General features: G+C 44.2%; 1 protein-coding gene across 3 annotated transcripts in view; it reads left to right on the top strand.

The window, feature by feature from the left end:
* Positions 1–18,801, top strand: part of SNX27 (sorting nexin 27) — a 169,357-nt gene that overhangs the window by 59,396 nt on the left and 91,160 nt on the right. For all 3 annotated transcript variants that reach the window (XM_085638951.1, XM_085638952.1, XM_085638953.1), the window contains exon 2: positions 12,988–13,219. In XM_085638951.1, the coding sequence (XP_085495077.1) occupies positions 12,988–13,219 (232 nt within the window). The remainder of the gene's footprint in view (positions 1–12,987; positions 13,220–18,801) is intronic.

The raw sequence follows: 18,801 nt of genomic DNA, 5'->3' as shown, positions 1-18,801 counted from the left end.
GGTATAGATGTTAAGTGATATAGAAAGTGATAGATATAAAGAGAGTGAGGTAGTGAGATTGATAGTGAGAGGTATTTTTTTTTTTGAGGGAGATAGTGAAGTTGTGAGGAATTGAGATAGAGAGTGAGTTAGTGATAGTGATGTAGTGATGTTTTGAGAGAGAAATGTTGTAAGATAGTGAGGTAGTGAGTTAGAGTGCATTATTGAGATAGCGCTATATATTGAGTGAGAGAGTGAGTTAGAGAGTGAGTGCTGTATATTTTGAGTGAGGCATTGAAAGTGAGAGTGTGAAGGAGTGAGATAGAAAGAGATGCTCACAATAAGACGCGACCCAAAAACAAATGGGGGACACCAATAAAATTTAAAATGGGCTAACTGTAATCGCAAAGCCATCCATCCAAGACGGCCAAAGCTGGCCATGCAGGAAGGAAGACGCCAAGACACGGGCCACAAGACGGTACCAACAAATAAATGGCGGACACAAATGAAAGGCAAAATAGGTTACCTGGAAACACACAGCTGTCCATTCACGCCTGGCAAAGGTGTCCATGCCGGAACGAAAACGTCAAAATACGGGCAACAGCTACAAAGATAAAAGAAATACAATTTAGTAAAACAATTCAAAACGTATAGAAAATAAAATAAGCAAATGCAGCACTTACTTCTATACCTTCTGTGAAGATATCCCCAATGGCCGTGTACACCCTGACGTATAAAAGGCAGCGAAAAGCACATTCGACAAAATTATAAAGAAATTGTCCAAATGTTACGGATATTTGTTTTGCAACCTCTAAATCAATTGTATGAGCCTAAAAAAAATAATAAACGCAATTACACCACAAACATGAAAAGAATATTAATATAAAGTCGCTTTCGCATAAGAGCCAGACAATCCGTACAATAATATGTGGCACTGCTATGTTTTCTGTAACTGCTAAATATTTCCAAAGAGCATAAAAAACATAGAAAAATATAACAAACCACAAACTATATCTAGTAGTATTTTTTTTTTTTTTTAAACGAACTGAATGTCTGAATGTCGCAGTAGACGGCCGTGTATTGTCCAAGTCACAGCACCACATAGAAAGCTGGCCAATCAGTAAGAAAGACGCCAAGACACAGGGCACACCTTGAAATTAAAGAAAAATACCCATTAGTACCAAAAATACAAATGTGTTAAATGCAAACGCAAAGCTGTCCATTTACGCCTGGCAAAGGTGTCCATGCAGGAACGAATAATGCAAAACCTACGGCACACCTACAAACATAAAAAAAAAAATACACATTACTACAAAAATCGCGTACGCAAGACAGCAAGCCGTCCATCCATGAGGGCCAAAGCTGGCCATGCAGGAACGAAGATGCAAAGACACGGGGCACAAGACGCGAGAAACAAATTGCGGACACAATTTTAAAGTGAAAATAGTTTATCCAAAAAACGAGACTAGTCAATAGACCAAAGATCCACGCATACCCGTTGAACGTACAAAGTCATGGCAAACACCAACACAAGGCAAGCAGGAACAAACACGTCAACACACGGGTCTCAGCAACACGATCATCAGTGACAAGTCAGAGCAACACATAAACATTGTAAATGGCACTCAAAAATGGAACATCCCAACGAAAGTAATAGAAATTCGCACACGCACAACAGCAAGACCATGCTCACCATAAAACGCGAGCCAAAAACAAATGGCGGACACCAATAAAAGTTCAAATGGGCTAACTGTAATCACAAAGCCATCCATCCAAGACGCCCAAAGCTGGCCATGCAGGAAGGAAGACGCCAAGACACGGGCCACAAGACGGAACCAACAAATAAATGGCGGACACAAATGAAAGTCAAAATGGCTTACCTGGAAACGCACAGCTGTCCATTGACGCCTGGGAAAGGTGTCCATGCAGGAACGAAAACGTCAAAATACGGGCCACAGCTACAAAGATAAAAAATACAATTTAGTAAAATATTATTTCCTAAGAACATAGAAAAATATAACAAACCACAAACTATATCTAGTAGTATTTTTTTTAAAAAACGAACTTACCTGCATGTCGCAGTAGACGGCCGTGTATTGTCCAAGTCACAGCACCACATACAAAGCTGGCCAAGCAGTAAAAAAAGACGCCAAAATACACATTACTACAAAAATCGCGTACGCACAACAGCAAGCCGTCCATCCATGAGGGCCAAAGCTGGCCATGCAGGAACGAAGACACAAAAACAGGGGGCACAAGACGCGAGAAACAAATTGCGGACACAATTTAAAGTGAAAATAGTTCTCCTAGTAAGGAGACGAGTCAATAGTCCAAAAATCCACGCATACCCATCGAACGTAGAAGGTCATGGCAAACAACAACACAAGGAAAGCAAGAACAAACACGTCAACACACGGGTCACAGCAACACGATTATCAGTGACAAGTCAGACCAGGGTGCAGTACTACGATTTTCAAAATATCGCATTAGGAGAAATGCTATTGGGCCACCGCGGTGATTTAAAGAGACGCTTAAGAATGTAAGTTACGGGCTACTACGTCCATGACGAAATATGTACTGAACAAGCGCGGTACTGCAAAGGCAGCCCCATGATTATTTTCGCATCGCGCAAAAGTGAAAGCGCGATGCGAAAGTAAACACACGGCTGACTTTGCTAAAGGCGAATGGGAAAAAAAAAAAGAGCAAGGACGAACAAACAGGCAAAATGCCTTACCTATACGCACAACAGCAAGAAGATCCTCACGGCCAGAGGACAGCAAAAAAATTGCGGATGGAAGAATCGTAACTTTTTCGGATTCGGGGGCGTGTTCCTGCTGTTCTAAAAGGGCGTGGCTAAAAAGTGGAAAGAACAGCAAGGAACACGCCCCCGAATCGGAAAAAGACGGAGCCTATTTGGAGGGACGGCTCTCTCCTCCAATGGCTGGCCTCTGTTTAGGAAGCCAGCCAATGGAGGAGAAGCTAAAAGAGAGGCGGGCTAAATAGCCACTCTAGAAAACATTAAATCTCCGACTTCCGGTTCTGCCTTCGGCAGACCGGTAGTCCTCGACCTAAAAACTCAGACCTACTATATGAAATCTAACGTTTCCCACAAAACAAAAACCATCAGGCATACCATCATGAAATTATGAATCTGTGCAAAACCCTAACCAGGATTACTTCAGTGGAAATCATTTACCACAGGGTTTGTCATATGGGGTTTAAGCAACATAATCTTGTTTACCAAAGTAATCCTGAAGTTTCTGTGTAACAAAATACTTGCTAACAGACTTTAAAGGAAAACAGCCATTACAATGCGGCTGTAACCACGCAGTACCTTTACCACGCATGCATAACAACTCCTGCACTGTTACTATGCATAGCCATTACCACGCATTTTTTTTGCAACGCGCCGTATGCGAGTAACTGATGTGCTATGGCGTCGTTATGGTAAAGGTACTGGCACAGTGGCGTCATTGGAGGTAATGGAGAGCCTTCCTCTTGCCGAGCTGTCATAAGGAGAGCCTTGTCTACCGAAGTAAGGGGGATTGGGCATCGATTTAGGGCTTTAGACTGAGGGGTGTTTTATTATCTGAAAAGTACCTGTGGGGTGGTTTAATGGCTCAGGACAGGGGTGGGGTATTTTTTAAAAGGGCTCTGGGAGGGGGGCGTGCTGGGGTCTAGTGCTAGGGCTTAGAGCAGGGGTGGTTTAATTACTAAAAAGGGCTTGGACGGGGGATTGTGCTGGGGTTAATCTTAGGGCAGGGATCAGGTATTTTTATTAAAAGGGCAGAGGGCATGCTGGGGTATACTTTTAGGGCTCAAGGAAGGGTTAGGGTATTTTAACAAGGGCTGGGGCAGAAGGGGGCAGCGGGGACCAGTTTACGAGCGGGGGCAGAGAAAACCATGATCACCCAAAGGACTTTGCGATACATGCCTTTACAACTAAAATTGATGTAAAGGCAGGTGTGGTAAAGTTTTAGATTTGTAAAAAGCGTGGTAAATGTTATGCATGGAACAGGTATTTGCGTTGTAACACTTGTGTGGTAAAGGCATGTGTTGCAACGGGATGCATATACAACCGCTTTGACAGTGTATTAGGAATCTGCCGTTAAAGTCCTATTCACTCTAACACATGCTTTTCACTAAAAATAGGCTGTTCTTCCTGCCTTGTCGTAACCTTATATAATCTGATCTGCTTGCGGGATCATACATAATGATTTCCTGTGAACCAATCGGGCCTATAGCCTTTGACTAGACAGAATAACCAACACACTCTTACTGGATTGAGGTAAAGATTTCTATCAAGGCAACTGTCGTAAAATTACAAATAAGTCAGGAATTACAACTGGTAAAACATGCAGTCCTCCTAAAAGGAACTAATAGGGATTCTCACAATGCCCATTTTCTGCCCTCTGGTAGAAGGGAGGGCAACCCATAACACCTTTACCTGCTGTAGTAATCCGTTGGATTTCTTGTAAGAAAAATATCTCTTTACAGGCTTTAAAACAGCCATATTGTCACTAACTTTTTAAAATAAACAGATCGGCCAAATGTCATTTGACGTAAGGTTTTACCAGTGAACTAATCCGGGTTCTAGCCTTTATTCATTGACTTGTCACCATAACCAACTCAGTCCTCGAACATGCGCTTTCCCACAAGACTACTATTTCCTTACAGTAATATAAATGTGTGCAAAATAAGCGCTCTCCTAAGTGGGATTAACCGAGATTTTTACTATGTACATTTTCTATCCCCACGGTTTCAGACCGCTACTATTAGCAAAGTCCCTGGGCGCTCAGATAATTTGTGAGGTTGTGATACAGCATACCTGTGTTCAGCTTTTACCACAGTACAATAACACCACCCTACAAGTCTATGGACTTTATAATCTGATTTTCACAATCAATAAATTAGTGATACTACCTTGTTTTAACTGTTCATAGTAACAGATCAGATGTAGTTCATATGACAAATGGCGCAATTAGCCTCCTGCTGTAACCAATTCGGGCACAGGGGTGCTTTTTAAAAATTAAATATCTACTTGTCCAAGAGACTGTGCTTTAGAAATCTACTTTTACTTTAAAGAATTCCATTTGTCCATTGTAGAAAAAGCAAATCTGTAATTGCTCGGCAGAATTTCGTCTGACCAGTTATACACCTGTACTTTTACTTATGTATGTGTAAATGGAATTCACAGAAGTTTGCTATCTATACGATATTCAGTCCTACATCTGTAGACTCCTGTGATTTCCTGAAAACTAAAATCTGCGCCAATGCAAGGACACATACTGCAGCCTTTGTGGCTTCTGTCATGAATTGGACCCCTAATTAGGTCTCGCCTAGCTATTGCGATAGCAATCGCTATGCGAGACTCTAGTAAGGGGCTCCCAAAAGTGCTCCCAAAAGCGGATTGCATGGCGAGCACGCGCACAATCACGTGCATCGTGCCGCCATGCAATCCACTTTTGGGAAGCGCTTCAGCCCACTGGCACATGCACCTACTTCAAAGGGTCCGCTCCCCTGCCTGGAATGCGCTCCCCCGCCCGCAGAGCGCCGCGCTGTGGTTTTCAGTAGCAGACGTAGTTTTGCATGAGCAAAGAGTTACCAATAAAGTTATTCTTTCAATCACATGTCCTTTTAAAATCGCATACGTCGTCACGCCAGTACGCTCGTGAGCAGCCGTGAGGAGATGTGGGTTTCATCCACTGCTACACGCTAACAAGAGGTGAGCGCTTAGTCTGTTTGAATAGCATTTTGTTACCACATAATGTATCTTTCTGCAGTAGTGTCACCCAAAGTTTGACATCGACTTGATGTCTGGTCTCTCTCTTTCTTTTAGATTTAAATCTTGTTTTTCACAGTAGTTGCATGTTTATTTCTGCACTGGTCAACAGAAACCTTTCCCTTGTATGGTAGGTTTCTGCCTGCTGCCATGGCAACCGCCTACGTGTGTCCCAGCTGCTCCTCGACAAGTCAGCTTCACTATTTGATACCCCACTTTGTAACTTGTTGGTCATTGCTTCGGACCTATCTCATGACCTGAAACATCTCCTTCCCACAGCGCTGCGTCCTATTGCAGATGAGATGAGCGAATGCCTTTTGGTTGTAGCAATGTTTTTTTTTTTTTTTTTTTTTTTTTTTTTTAAACATGCGCTCGTTCCTTCTACCCACCATTCAATCGTGTTTTATCCTTTTTCCCTCCCCCTCTTTGAATTCATAATGAATTCCCTTCTGTGCCGCAAGGCGATAAAGCAATTACATTTTTACAATGCGTTGTTTAATTCCTTAACCAGGAGCCCTTCTTCTAGCCTTGTACCCTCTGTTTCAATTCCTCGTGTATAACATTTCACAAATTGGGAAATTAACCTTCATTGCGGGTTCTTCCCTTCAATGGGGCTGTGGGCTTTGATGCCGGGTAAGCTGTTTTGGCGCGCAAATGTGGCACTGTTTACTAATGATGGACACCTCCTGCAACGCCGCTTGCGTGTGAATGGCACTGTGTTTGCATGTAAATGACTGTCAGCTTCTTCAAAATAAAATTACGGTCCCGTGCTGACTGTTACTGAATGGCTTCATAAGGGATTACTCCGATCTCCGTTGAAGTAAATTACTTGGCTTCTCATAGGACACAAGATGGCTGATGGTCTTTTTAATATCTGCACGGATAGGTTGGAGCTGGGATAGCTCATTCCCAAGGCGTCAGTGAGTGCATCAATACCTCCAAGTTTCACTTTCACATCAGAACTTTTAGTGTGAGCCGTCAATACCTCTCGCTGGAACGAACACATGCTGCTGTAAATAAAGAAGCATTGGCATAGCCAATAGGTCTCGCATTTGGGACCTTATAAGTTTTTTAGCTATGCAATAGTTGGTGTTATTGCACCAAGGATATTGTGCTGCATAACTAAATACTTATAAGGTCCCAAAAGCGAGACCTATTGGCTATGCCAATGCTTGTTTTTTTATGTTGCTCATTGAAGATTTTGCTCTGATTCCTCATTTCTTTTTTTTTTCCCAAAACATTGTACCATGCAGCAAACACATTTTACTAAATGATATTGCAGAGAATCCTTTGAGAGTTGAACAATAGGGTTTTCCCCCCCCCCAAGTTGCATTTTGTTTTTGTACACTTTTAAGGTCTCGCCTGAGCCATCGCGCATGCGCTGCTCAGCGAGGCTTTAGTAAGGGCTTTTAAATTCTAAACACACGCTGCATGTGCTTTTTTTTTTCTTAAACCTTTTTTTTTTATTACCTGCAGTTGGCCTTTGGCATGCGTCTTTCTAAGAAAGACAGCAAGCAATTGGTTCAAGGCGGATGATTGTCCCGACCTTTGTTCCCTGGCCTAGGGTGCTCGGGAGCAAGCATTAATGCCATCTGTTGCCAATTATCGCGTTAATTGGAAACAGATGGCGGTCAGCGCTGGTCGCGCTGGTTTTTCGCCTGCATCGGGAGGCACAAGCGCGCGCACTACTCCCGGGCTTGTTTAACGTGTGCAATAATAGGAGTATAACGTCTGAAGGAGTGGTGTATAGAGACTCACCTGGCGCTTACATCCCCTCATAGCGTCTCTTCAAATGAGGCTCCCCCCCCCCCCTCACAAAATAAAGTCACCACAGTGGAAGTCAGCAGGGGGAGACACGTGATGAGTTCTAACCACGCGCACACAGTGGTTAATACCTGCCCCGCAAGGGGTAGAACTAGAAACAGACTCGCGTGCAGCCCAGAAGCCACTGCTTGCCGTTTCAGTGTATAGACAGCGGGTTCTGACGAGTTACAGAATAAACAGTAGCTTAAGACTTAAAAATATCAACAACAGCCGCGGGTACAAACAGCTAATTCAGTGGCCGATGCACTTTTTTTTTCTAAACACATTCTAAATGCGTCAACATTTTGCAAGTGGTGCTTCGCTTCAGTTTTTTTCACGCGCACATAGATTACACCATTGCTGGCAGAAGCTTGCCAGCCTCTGAACCCCCCCCCCCCTCCTAATTCCCCCCCTCCCACACACACTTGCTTCCGGGATGACCCCCAGTCGGGCAGACTGCAAGTGTCAAACATTAGTATACTGCAGAAGAAAGGAGTAAAGTATGGGATGTTGGAAGCCCACAGCAGTTTCCACTCTACTCCACCCTAGTTGCATAACATCAAGGAATACTGATTATGGCTTCTGAGCAGTGGCAAACTGAATTACCCCATCTCCTGCGTCCCTAAAACAGACAGCACTCAGAAGTGGCATGTTAGAAACGTAGCGCTATACAAATACTCCCAAATAAATACAAACCGCAAACAAGTGGTTTGGGGTGGGAGGGTGTGTGCAGAAACCTTGCTTGTGGGCTCTCTTTTACAGAGCAATTGGGGGCCGCCAGCACGTGGTTAAAGAAGCCCTGCATATTGAACCCCTGCCCTCTCAAGTCGGACCGCTGTGCGGGTTGGGGCTGTCGCAGTCAGAGCCCAGCCTCCTCTCGGCTCTTCAGTCTCTGGAAAAGAAGCGCAAACAATCTCTCCCCTTACATGTTTGTGGGTGGCACGGAAGGCGGGAGCTTCGTTCGACTGGGAGGGTCTGTGGCACCGTGGTGTCTGATGCCCCCGTGCAGTGTATATATGCCCCAGGATGCCAATCATGTTTAAGTCGAGCTCAAATAATGTCTGAGCTGTTTTCCCCACTGACATAGGCTGAGAATGGCCACCGAAAGGGAGTGCACATGTGAACGGATGGCAGGCGTCTTCAGGGGGCAGTGTTCGGGATGGGGTGGCGATTGTATCAAATCGCCTGAGATGATTTACCTTGACTAAGATGTAAAGGTTCGAGTGCGTAGACATACATAAAGGATGCACCACTTTATTAAACGCAAGAATGCCACCCCCTCGTTAAACAGAGTTCTTCAACACTTGACTCCCCCCACACACACACACGAGTGCACGTTGGGTGTGGATAAGGGGGGGTGTTAGGCGGGCACCTGTTCTGTCCGACACTCGGGTGGGAAATCGTATGCCTTGGGGGGGGTGGGGGGGGAGGAAAGAGGGGGTGCTCATGAAGCAGATAGCATAAGATACCGCCAGGGGCTGAAGGTGGCACATGCAGTCCTGATCACCCTATTACCATATGGCAGGAGCAGAAAGATCTCATGCGCACCAATGCATGACAACCCCCACCTTTATGACACCCCAGTCCAAGCCGACAGCAAATGATACAGGAGTGACCCACCCCGGGCTGCATCTAATCAGAGAATATTCCAGCGCTGCAAAGTCACGGTAGTGGTAAAAGCGCTCTAAAGGCGACAGCAAAAACATGGACACAAATTAATTTACTGCCAGTATGGTTGGCATGAATACACATACGAACATGTCTACACTTAAGAAAATGTGCCCGCATGGTCAGAAATCTGATACAAAAACGTCAAGTTTTTGGGTATAACGGAGCCGATGCATTTCATGGTAAGCCCAAAGGATGTGTGTAAACTTGTGAGTATACAGAGAACTTCTTAGCTCAGCCTAAAGTAAGGGCACATTTTTTTTCTATTTACATACAGATTTTTTTTTTATGGTGGAGTAAGCAGGGTAATTTCTTTCCACTGGAGTACAAATGCCGTAAATCTTCTGAAGGGAAAGCGCTCTGGACCTGAACTCAAGAGGGGGAGAGAGGCCAAGGAGCTCGCGTTAGACGGAGGAATGCAGTGTCCCGTGAGAACTGGGGGAGACAAAGCAGCCACCGATCACGAACAATTCAGAGCTTGTTACCTGCTCCAGGCATTCTCTGGAATGCAAACACCGACAGGTTTTAAAATGTCAAACGGGACAAATTACCCCACTTCCCAGCATTACTTTCCCCACACACTTAAGTTGTGTTCGGTACACTTGTCTGTGAGTGAGTCTGTGTGTGACAAATACGCATAAAAAAAGTCTGGGTTCATTTAAGACCATGTACTCACGCACTGACAAGCCCACGCCCCCGGCCCGCCTTCCTTTAGATTTCCCTCAACCCTTGACAATTGAAAATCTGTGCATTCTCTCCCCTGGGAAAGTTTGCATAGCAACATACAGGGCCTAGGAGTTAGGGAGAGTAGGACATACATGTCACAAAAATCTACATGTTTTCTTCGGTGAACTTTTATTGATTCAGTTTACCCCAGAATAAATGTGCATGAAGCAGTCTAATGTATGCAGATAATTGACAAGAAAGCTTGGAATACTGCAATGTAGCGGTCGTGCCATTTTTAGCACGACTTTGCATAGCTAAGCATTCATCAAAGATGAGCAAGTAGAGACACGTTTTGCCCAAATTGCCTGTCGTTCTACAATCTTAAGCAAACTGTACTGACTAGGCTTAATACCCCTGGGCATCTCTGAGGACAGGGCCGGACTGGTAACCCAAACCAGCCCTGCCAATTTCCTCCTGCTGCTCTTGTTACTGGAGGCCGATATGGCAGCAACGCTGAAAAACCAGCCCCCAGTAAAACAAGCATTGGCATAGCCAATAGGTCTCACCTTTGGAACCTTATAAGTGTTTAGTTATCCAGCACAATATCTTTGGTGCAACATCAACTGTTGCATGGCTAAACACTTATAAGGTCCCAAAAGCGAGACCTATTGGCTATGCCAATGCTTATTTTGTAGCAAACGATGTCCACTCTTGCTTTCATGATTGTGTGTATTGGCATATAATCGGTGAGCCTTCTAGGAGCTTATAGAGCCTCAACTTGTTAAATATTGCAAACATGTTTTTTTACTGAACCTGCTGTTAGCAAAGCAAGCTGCGCTCATAGCTTTTCCTATGAACGCTCGCCGTAATAGTAAAGCAACCATATGTAGAAGTTTGAACAATTTATGCATATGGATACCAAAACCTTGCCTAAGTGGAGGACTGTGCTCTTTAACAGATCCATATTGCATCTCTGTAAACTAGCAGACCGTGTTTGCTCAAGTATGCTTAACCCCTTCGTCAAAGTGGACAAAATGAGCATGAAAACTTGTCCTTGGCCCCAAACAATGTGTCTTGGGCGATATGAATGCCATTTTCCTATACGTCTCCTGTAATGACCATAAGCTTTCAGTTGCGGCTGCTCCCGCAAATCAGAGGGTGGGGAGAAAAAAAACCTTACCTGTCGTACGCGGCTTGTCTTCCGTCCTCTTCCTGGCTTCTGTTTGAGCAGGATAGGATCCCCCTAAGTCAATCACAATGTTGCAATGCAGCATTGTGACTGGTCTGAGCGCCGTGGTTTGGCGCTCGGATTGGGAATGGAAACCTGGGCATGTTCTCCACCCAGGCTGTAATGCGGTCTGGGTGGAGAACATGCGAAGGAGGGTGCCACCACTCCTTCCCTATGCGCAGCCTAGGCCCGCCCCACAAAACTGCCCCAGCACAGAAAAATAGAATGATAACATCTTGTTTATATTTTTTTATTTTTTGCATTGCTTTCAGGCAGTGGGGCGATGCTTCTCCGCCTTAGTGGAGGAGCCGCCCCTGTAAGCTTTCCAACAAGGAATAAAGTGTAATGCAAGAACTTTTTCCCTCCGACTGAAGCACACGTCTGCCTAATCAAATACTGTAGTTAATAAACGTTTGGGTGGGGTCTACGCCTCTCTGTGTCTGAATACTGATTTTCTGTTGACCACTCAAGGTCTGCTACAGCTCTGCTGTCAAACCAGACTTAAAAATGCTCAGGCTTTGTGCTGATGAATTCATTTTGAGTTTGAATGGCAGTACCTTGTTGGCCATTTGCTTTTCCGTCATGCTTTCACTCCCAGCACAGTTCTAAATTGCTGTCTACTCCTACATGATACTATGCGTATATGGCACCTACATGGTCCAGTCAACTGTGTTTTCTAGCTGATGAATATATCATTGAGAGCTATCCAAACACTATTGCTGAATTTATTGACCTGTTTCCTGAGATCTTGCTAGATGAAACTGTTACTGGGAAGCCTAGAGGGTCTAAGAGCAGCATGGAGACCAGTTACCACGAGTGGTGGTGGTTCAGGAGAGTGAAGTGCTTTGTTCGATGGTATGATCATGTATCCGCTACATCTCCTCTATTCACATTGAAATTATTCCTCCAACTGCACAGTTAGGAAAAAGGATAATCTGTCTCTTTTCAGGATAAAAGTAAACCTGCTTTTCTGGCCTCTTTCATATGTTACTTCCATCAGGCCCAGCCCACTGACATAGACCACCAACACTGCCCACTTGACTCACGCCACCTCAATTTAAACCAGTGTGTAAGTGCACAATGAGACTCCTGACATTACTAGCAAAGTGTCCTTCGTAATTGCATGTAGTAAACTTTAAGCTTTTGGGGTGTAACAGTCGTCAGTGCAGTGACCTAAGGATACATAAGCTTTGCAGACCGATCCTATAGCCGGCTTAAAAAAATATTTATTGTTTGTCGATCCAAACTATGAATTGCAGCATTTTTTTCCTCCTTCACAATGTGTGGCAGGGAGTGTGACACATTGGACTCTCAAGCATTCAATTGACTGAACCAACTGGCCTGAAGAACCCACTTGCTTTTGAAATGCAACACATTTATTAAAGTGTTAAAAATACAAAATGACTGAAGTGAGGAAAGTTGCGGATTTCGGGCTCGGTTCTCCTGTGCCGTTCTGTCCTCCTGTGTCAATCTGTCCTAGTCAGTGGTTGACGCCATAATTTTTACTTTACATTAAATAACATGAGATTCTGAGACCCGCCATGGATTGGCTGGAAAATGCACTGTATAGATTGTTTGCAGTTATGTATTGCGGTGTGCAACTAACATGGCCTTGTATAATTGTCTGGGGAATCAAATCTTCATGATTAGGAAGAGTGGGAGTCATCTCTTGATATGGTTTTTAGGCGTTAACCAAACAAGAGATGTACCAGATGATAACATTGTCTTATAACTGAGATTTTAGTGGCGTAGAGGTGTGCTGATCGCAAATAATTCACTTCGTATATTTGAAGCTACTTGTTTTGAAAATTCTTTGTTTTGATTCATTCAGTGAAGCAAACTTTGTATTTTTCTGTTGCAGAAACGGTGTGAATGTGGAAGGTGCGACTCATAAGCAAGTGGTAGACCTGATCCGTGCCGGTGAGAAGGAGCTCGTTCTAACAGTGTTATCCGTTCCACCCCATGAGGCAGACAACCTCGATCCCAGTGACGATTCCTCAGGGCAGTCGTTCTATGACTACTCTGAGAAGCAAGCAGTGCCCATCTCCATACCCACCTACAAACATGTGGAGCAGAATGCAGAAAAGTTTGTGGTGAGTATGGAAAGTCCTTAAGCCTTGGTGCTTAGAACGGTGAGGTCCATAAATATTTTGTAAGCACAACCCTCTGATTTCTTGTGGTCCTGATGCTTCCCTATAGGGCCAGCTGTTCTCTAAAGTTGAAGTTTTGTGAATACCGATCTTCATTGCGTCATATCATGAGTTCTCAGCTACAGTCACCCTTTACATAGCCGCATCCAGCGATGTTCTGAAAGGAGTATATTTTATTGTAATACATTAAAAATACAAGCATTTGCAATGCAATAGGTCTTGCATTTGTGAAAGTTAGAGCTATTGGCGTTGTAAATGACAATGTTTTTTTTACTCGCAGGTCTGTAGGTATAAAAAAAATCTAAGGCACCGCATATGTTGCATGACGAAGCAAGGAGCAGCAACCTAAAATGGGTGTTAAGGCGAATGTACATGGGGCAGCACCACAAAGGTTGCGCAAGAGGAAGCAGAGCAGCCACTCTGTAACTTGGGAAACATGAAAGCGCGAGTATGTTAAATACACCTACATGAAGGAAAATGCAATTAAGTCTAAAACAAAACACTGGAACAAAAATGCGATACAGGATTCCGGATACATTAAAAAATAGTAAAAAAATGTTTCTTAGAAATGTACGTACAGAACATGAGGTGGGTGCTTGAGGTCTTTTGACCTTTTTGTTTGGTGCATGCATACAGACCTATTGTAGTCTCCCCACTCACTCTTTGTGAGAAGCCAGCTTCAAACTCACAGGGGTGAGGAAAGGTGCCGCCCTGTGAATCTGTAATAACTCTTAGCCTGCCTTACACTCAGATGATATGAACACTGTTCTGAATACCAAAGATGGGGTGACCAAAACATGAAGGGTTTTTAGACGTTTTTGTTCCTTTTAATTTTTAAAAGATACATTAAAATTGCTAGCTGATTTTTACATTCTGTAGCAGGATGGGCACATGAGCATTAAAAGTTGCACAAAGTTTACTACTGAGTGTAGTATCATGGTAACTGCATACGCAATTGTGTGATCCAGTCAGCCAGAGATGTCTCCAGAAGAGAACGAATAGGCAGCTTCACAGAAGCAGACACAAAACCCAAGAGACTTCAACCGAATCTTACTGCAGGAGCCCAGTGTCTGCTTCCGCCATTAACCCGCAAGTGTCCCGTGACATCTTATGCCCGCTCCCCACCACAATTTACCTTTTCCTTCTTCCTCCAGTTCTGCTGACTGCTCACTACCAGGTCGGTGTAGAAGACTGGCTTGAGGGACCTGGAGTGCTGGGGGTCACCAGTAGCAGAAGGTCTCCATGCCTCCATAATTCCGCCCATAACGCACTCAGCGTATGGAGAGGGACCATGTGCTTAATGGTGGTGTGGGAAAATTGTTTTTGGCGAGCCATGCAGAAGAAAAAAGTGCGGCCGCCATTTTAAATATCAAGCAAGGATGCACAAAAGGAAGACGTGGCCACTACTATGAAAGTGCGGCATGGCACGCTAGCAAAAATGATCCTTTTTTTTTTTTTTTGTTTTTTTTAGAAAACTTCATTTGCGCGAGCCGCGCATAAGCAAACCAAAGCGCAGCCGCCATGTTAAAGATGAAACGCTGTGTGCCTGCTGCAAAAACAAAATATAAAATATTTTAACCCAGGCACTGTTACTGAGCAGTACACTGAGAGAAGTCACAATGGGGTGAGATACCAAGTTGCTGAAGCAGGAGAGCGTGTCCTGCCAGCAACAGCAAGCAGGAGAAAGCCATTTAAGAAAATAGTGCTCTGAGGCTGTAATTAAATTGTTTCGAGTAACAACACCTGTAATAGGGGGTGTCCTTATGGGAGGTTACAAGAGGAGAAAAAGTGGTACTAAGGAGGGACTAATAAGCCTATTGACCAATGAAATGCCACCATTTACAAAGGATGGACAGGAGCCAATTAAAAAGATGGGCAGAAAGTGGGCGGAGCTTCATTCCCATATCCCGAATACAGCATGACTGGAAGATATGGCGCAAGCGCTGCCTAGGTGAGACCTAAAAAGGCGGCAGTTCAAAAACTGTATCCAAACAGTGGCGTAGCTAGACCTACTGCCACCCGGGGTGGACTGTAAGTTTTCCACCCGGTCCAGGTAAGAGTGGGGGTGGTGACAACTTGTTCTCAGGGGTGGGGATGGTGGTAGTCTACATACACAGCTTCGTCACCTCTGACCCCCCCCCCCCCCCCCCCCCACCACCACCACCACCACCCCCCCAAGCAACTCCACTGTATCCAAATGCACTCCGGATGAATTGGTCTTAAAGTTGCGTTTTAGGGTGCAAGATTATTTGCTCCATGGCGAGGTCATCGATAATCTTAAAACACAAAGTACCATGTGAAGCCTGAAACATTGACAGGCTCTAATAGTGTGCTGTGTCCCAGATTTCAACTCCACTTTCCCCGACACGCCTGCCCACATTTCTGACAACATAGGCTCTGGCCCGTTGGAACACTTAGGTTCTCATAATTTACTACTTTCATTCACTCCTGACTTGAACACGTTCCCTGCACTTTAATTTAGGAATTTTCATTGTATAGAATGTGGCTTTAGGTGCTTGAGTGGCACACTGTACTTTTTGCCTCTGTACCTCTCTAATTGTTGCATCGGACTGTGGAACTTTTACCACTGCTTAAACCTGATTATTTTCCTAAACTTGGTGTACAGAGTTGTCCCGCAGTTGCATTTTATACAGCACTTCATACCCCATATGCAGCACAGAAGTCCTTTTAGGAATGCATAGCACTCTGTTCTATGGGAGTTCTGTGTATGGCAGTGTTGGTGGCTAAATGTTTTGCGTGTGATGTGGTTGAGGAACAAAGTGGTTCTGTTGTGCATTAGTAGCAGTGTCTATAAATATGAAGGTAAAAGGAGTTCTAGGGTGCCTATTAATTCATTGATATGTTAGACAGTAGTTATGTGAGTGCATTGTGTTCATGTGTTAAGTGTTTTGGTGTCTTAGTTTATGGCCGAGCATGTTCTGACCGGGTCACTGTGTACATATGACTGCGTGTATGCAGGGGTTGAGCAGGAAAGTGTGAAAATAAATGTATCTCACTGCTGTCTGTGGAGTGGTTTCACGAAGTTTGTCAGTGGCGTATGGTGTAGTTAGGAAAGAGTATAGTACAAGCTTTAAAGTGCACACTATAGTAGAGGCAGGGCATAAGAATTTGAATTGTATTACTAGCCGTGGTATGCGGTTAGTTTTTCTCTAGAGCTGTAGGAGTCGTAAATCATATGACAGGGCATCATACGATCCACCATCGTCTGGTCTTAGATGCATTTATTTTAGGTAAAATAGATGTTTTCTGTATCGTAGTTGCTCAGTTGTATCTGGCACTGTTCTCCTAGGTGTTGCATAGTTAGCCCATACTTCTGAGTGTTGCACATCCTGTCAGGATGGTACCTGATTAGCAAAGGAGCAGTTCCAAAAGATGATTGGGAGGGATTGGTCCTGTGAGTAAGATGTGGCCTAGTGCATATTGAGGGCCTAGTATTTTGGCCTTTCCTTGTGCTGGATGGGATGTTCAAGGGAACATGTTTTTCTCCTAGTTTCAAAGAAAGGGTCTACCAAAGAACAATAAATGTGCATATATATATATATATCCATCTCTAGTGTGTTTTAGCGCAGCAGGTAGAGGGTTAGAAGGTTGTTTAGGAGCCTGAAAGATAGCAATGCATATTAAGTGAGTGCTGGTCATAGTGCAAATTGTGGGTGTCGTAGATGATGGTGCAGTAAAATGTTGAGGATGTGGCTAGGGAGTAACAAAAGGTTGACATGTCTGGATGTTAGAGAATCCTGGGTGAGGTAATATAAAATGATCAGAAGGGTTGGGGTATGAAGCAGCATGCGGTTACACGATTGGTTAGTGCAGATTGGTTTAGGGAGCAGCAGAGAGTTGTTGGAGAATGAGAAGAGAATACAAGTGGAAGAAGTAAGTTTGAGACGTTGTGGCGTGGATGTGTTGGGAAGAGAGTAGCGATGCTGGAAGCTTAGAGGTGGTGAGGAGGTAAGGGGTGGGTGCCGGAGTGCTCAAGGTGGTTTAGGTTAGAATCGAATGTAAGCATGTCCGAGGCTGAGAGCAAGAAGGAGGCTGAAGAGAGCAAGATTGAAGGCTGGAGGGGAAAGTTCAGAACTAAAGGAAGTGTTATAAGTTGAGAGGTGGTGTTATGTCTGAGAGAAGATGGTAAATGAGTGCAGGTCGTAAGGTGTGAGGCAGTGACCTGGTGTGAGGGAGGGTGTAGGCCAGTTAGTTATGGAGGAGGGGTTGGAGTGAGGTAGAAGGGTGGGCAGCAGACTAGTGGCAGGGAGGCAATGAACAATAGGTTTGAGTTGGATCATGAGACAGGAACTGCCTTAGCAACTCTCTGCACCCATGAAAATGTGCATAATTTTAGAGGCACTGTTTAACCACAGCCAGCACAGTTCTGCTGTGAAAAGTAGGTGCCTGTCTGAGGTTGTTTGTGCTTCTGCATCAGTAGCTGAAATAATGGATGCCTGAAGGCTTCATTCTTAACCTTGAGACTTTGCTCACGTGATGTTTGGCAGAGCACTTTGCACCCTGCCTACGAGCTAACATGGCAGCGATACTACATGCTAACTGGTAGCCGTTCACATTGTACGTCGTGTAGTTATCTTGTGCAGTTTTATAACTTTACGGTCTGTTAAATCTTAGCACTTACCAATGCAGACCTGAGTGTTTAAAAAGACGGCTAGACTTGGTCTCTAAGCTAGAAATGGTGCTTGTTACTAAGCCTGGAATTCCAGCTTCCATGTCTATGAATCAGAAATAACTAGTGAAACCTGCTGAACTAAAACCTTGGTAGGCATTACAAAGCCACAGGTTCTGGATTTTATGCAGTGAAACCTTTCTTTTTATTTTTACACTGACCTGAACTGTAAATTTGTAGGACAAATGCATGAGAAGGTTAGGCAACGGGGCAAAGCTCAAACGGAGAGGAATGTCTGCCTTCGCTGGTTGTGTTTCGAGCCATGTAATCAATATACAGTTAACTCAAATAGTTTGAGCATACACCAGTGTAAAATTAGCAAAATGGTGGATGTCACCTTTATTTTGTTTGTAAGTGCCAGTGTTACTCTGTGGGAGTTATCTTCAAATTGTTACAGTGTAAAGGGCTGTCTAAGAGGACGCAGTAATTCCTTAAAAGGTCTGAGGCTGCCTTCAATGACCCCTGCAAGGGTGTCTGTGAAAACCCGAAGCTTTCTGCCACTGTATTTGGTAAAACAGGCTTTTAAATGATGCACTACATTATTTGCTCGGTTAGCTGGTTCCAGCCTTCTGCCCCTTTCACCCAAAGGAAGCATTCTATATTGTCCTTCAAGCTGGTAATGTGTAAGTCTGAACTTGAAGGGGTATCTTCACACAAGTGTTAGAGAACAGACATTGGCCTTTGGCTGAACCTTTGCTGGTTGCTGGCCTATCTAAGGGCTGTGTACTATTCTTTGAACTGTCAAGCTATTCCTACCAAAGACACTGACCAGTTGTCCAAATGCCCATCAAGGAGCGGTCCGTGCCCCTGGCTTGAAGAAATGTCTGCACAAATT

The sequence above is a fragment of the Triturus cristatus genome, chromosome 12, assembly GCF_964204655.1.
Source record: "Triturus cristatus chromosome 12, aTriCri1.1, whole genome shotgun sequence".
Lineage (NCBI taxonomy): Eukaryota > Metazoa > Chordata > Amphibia > Caudata > Salamandridae > Triturus > Triturus cristatus.
The sequence above is the reverse complement of the archived record's forward strand: the minus strand, read 5'-3'. Positions and strand labels throughout refer to the sequence as shown.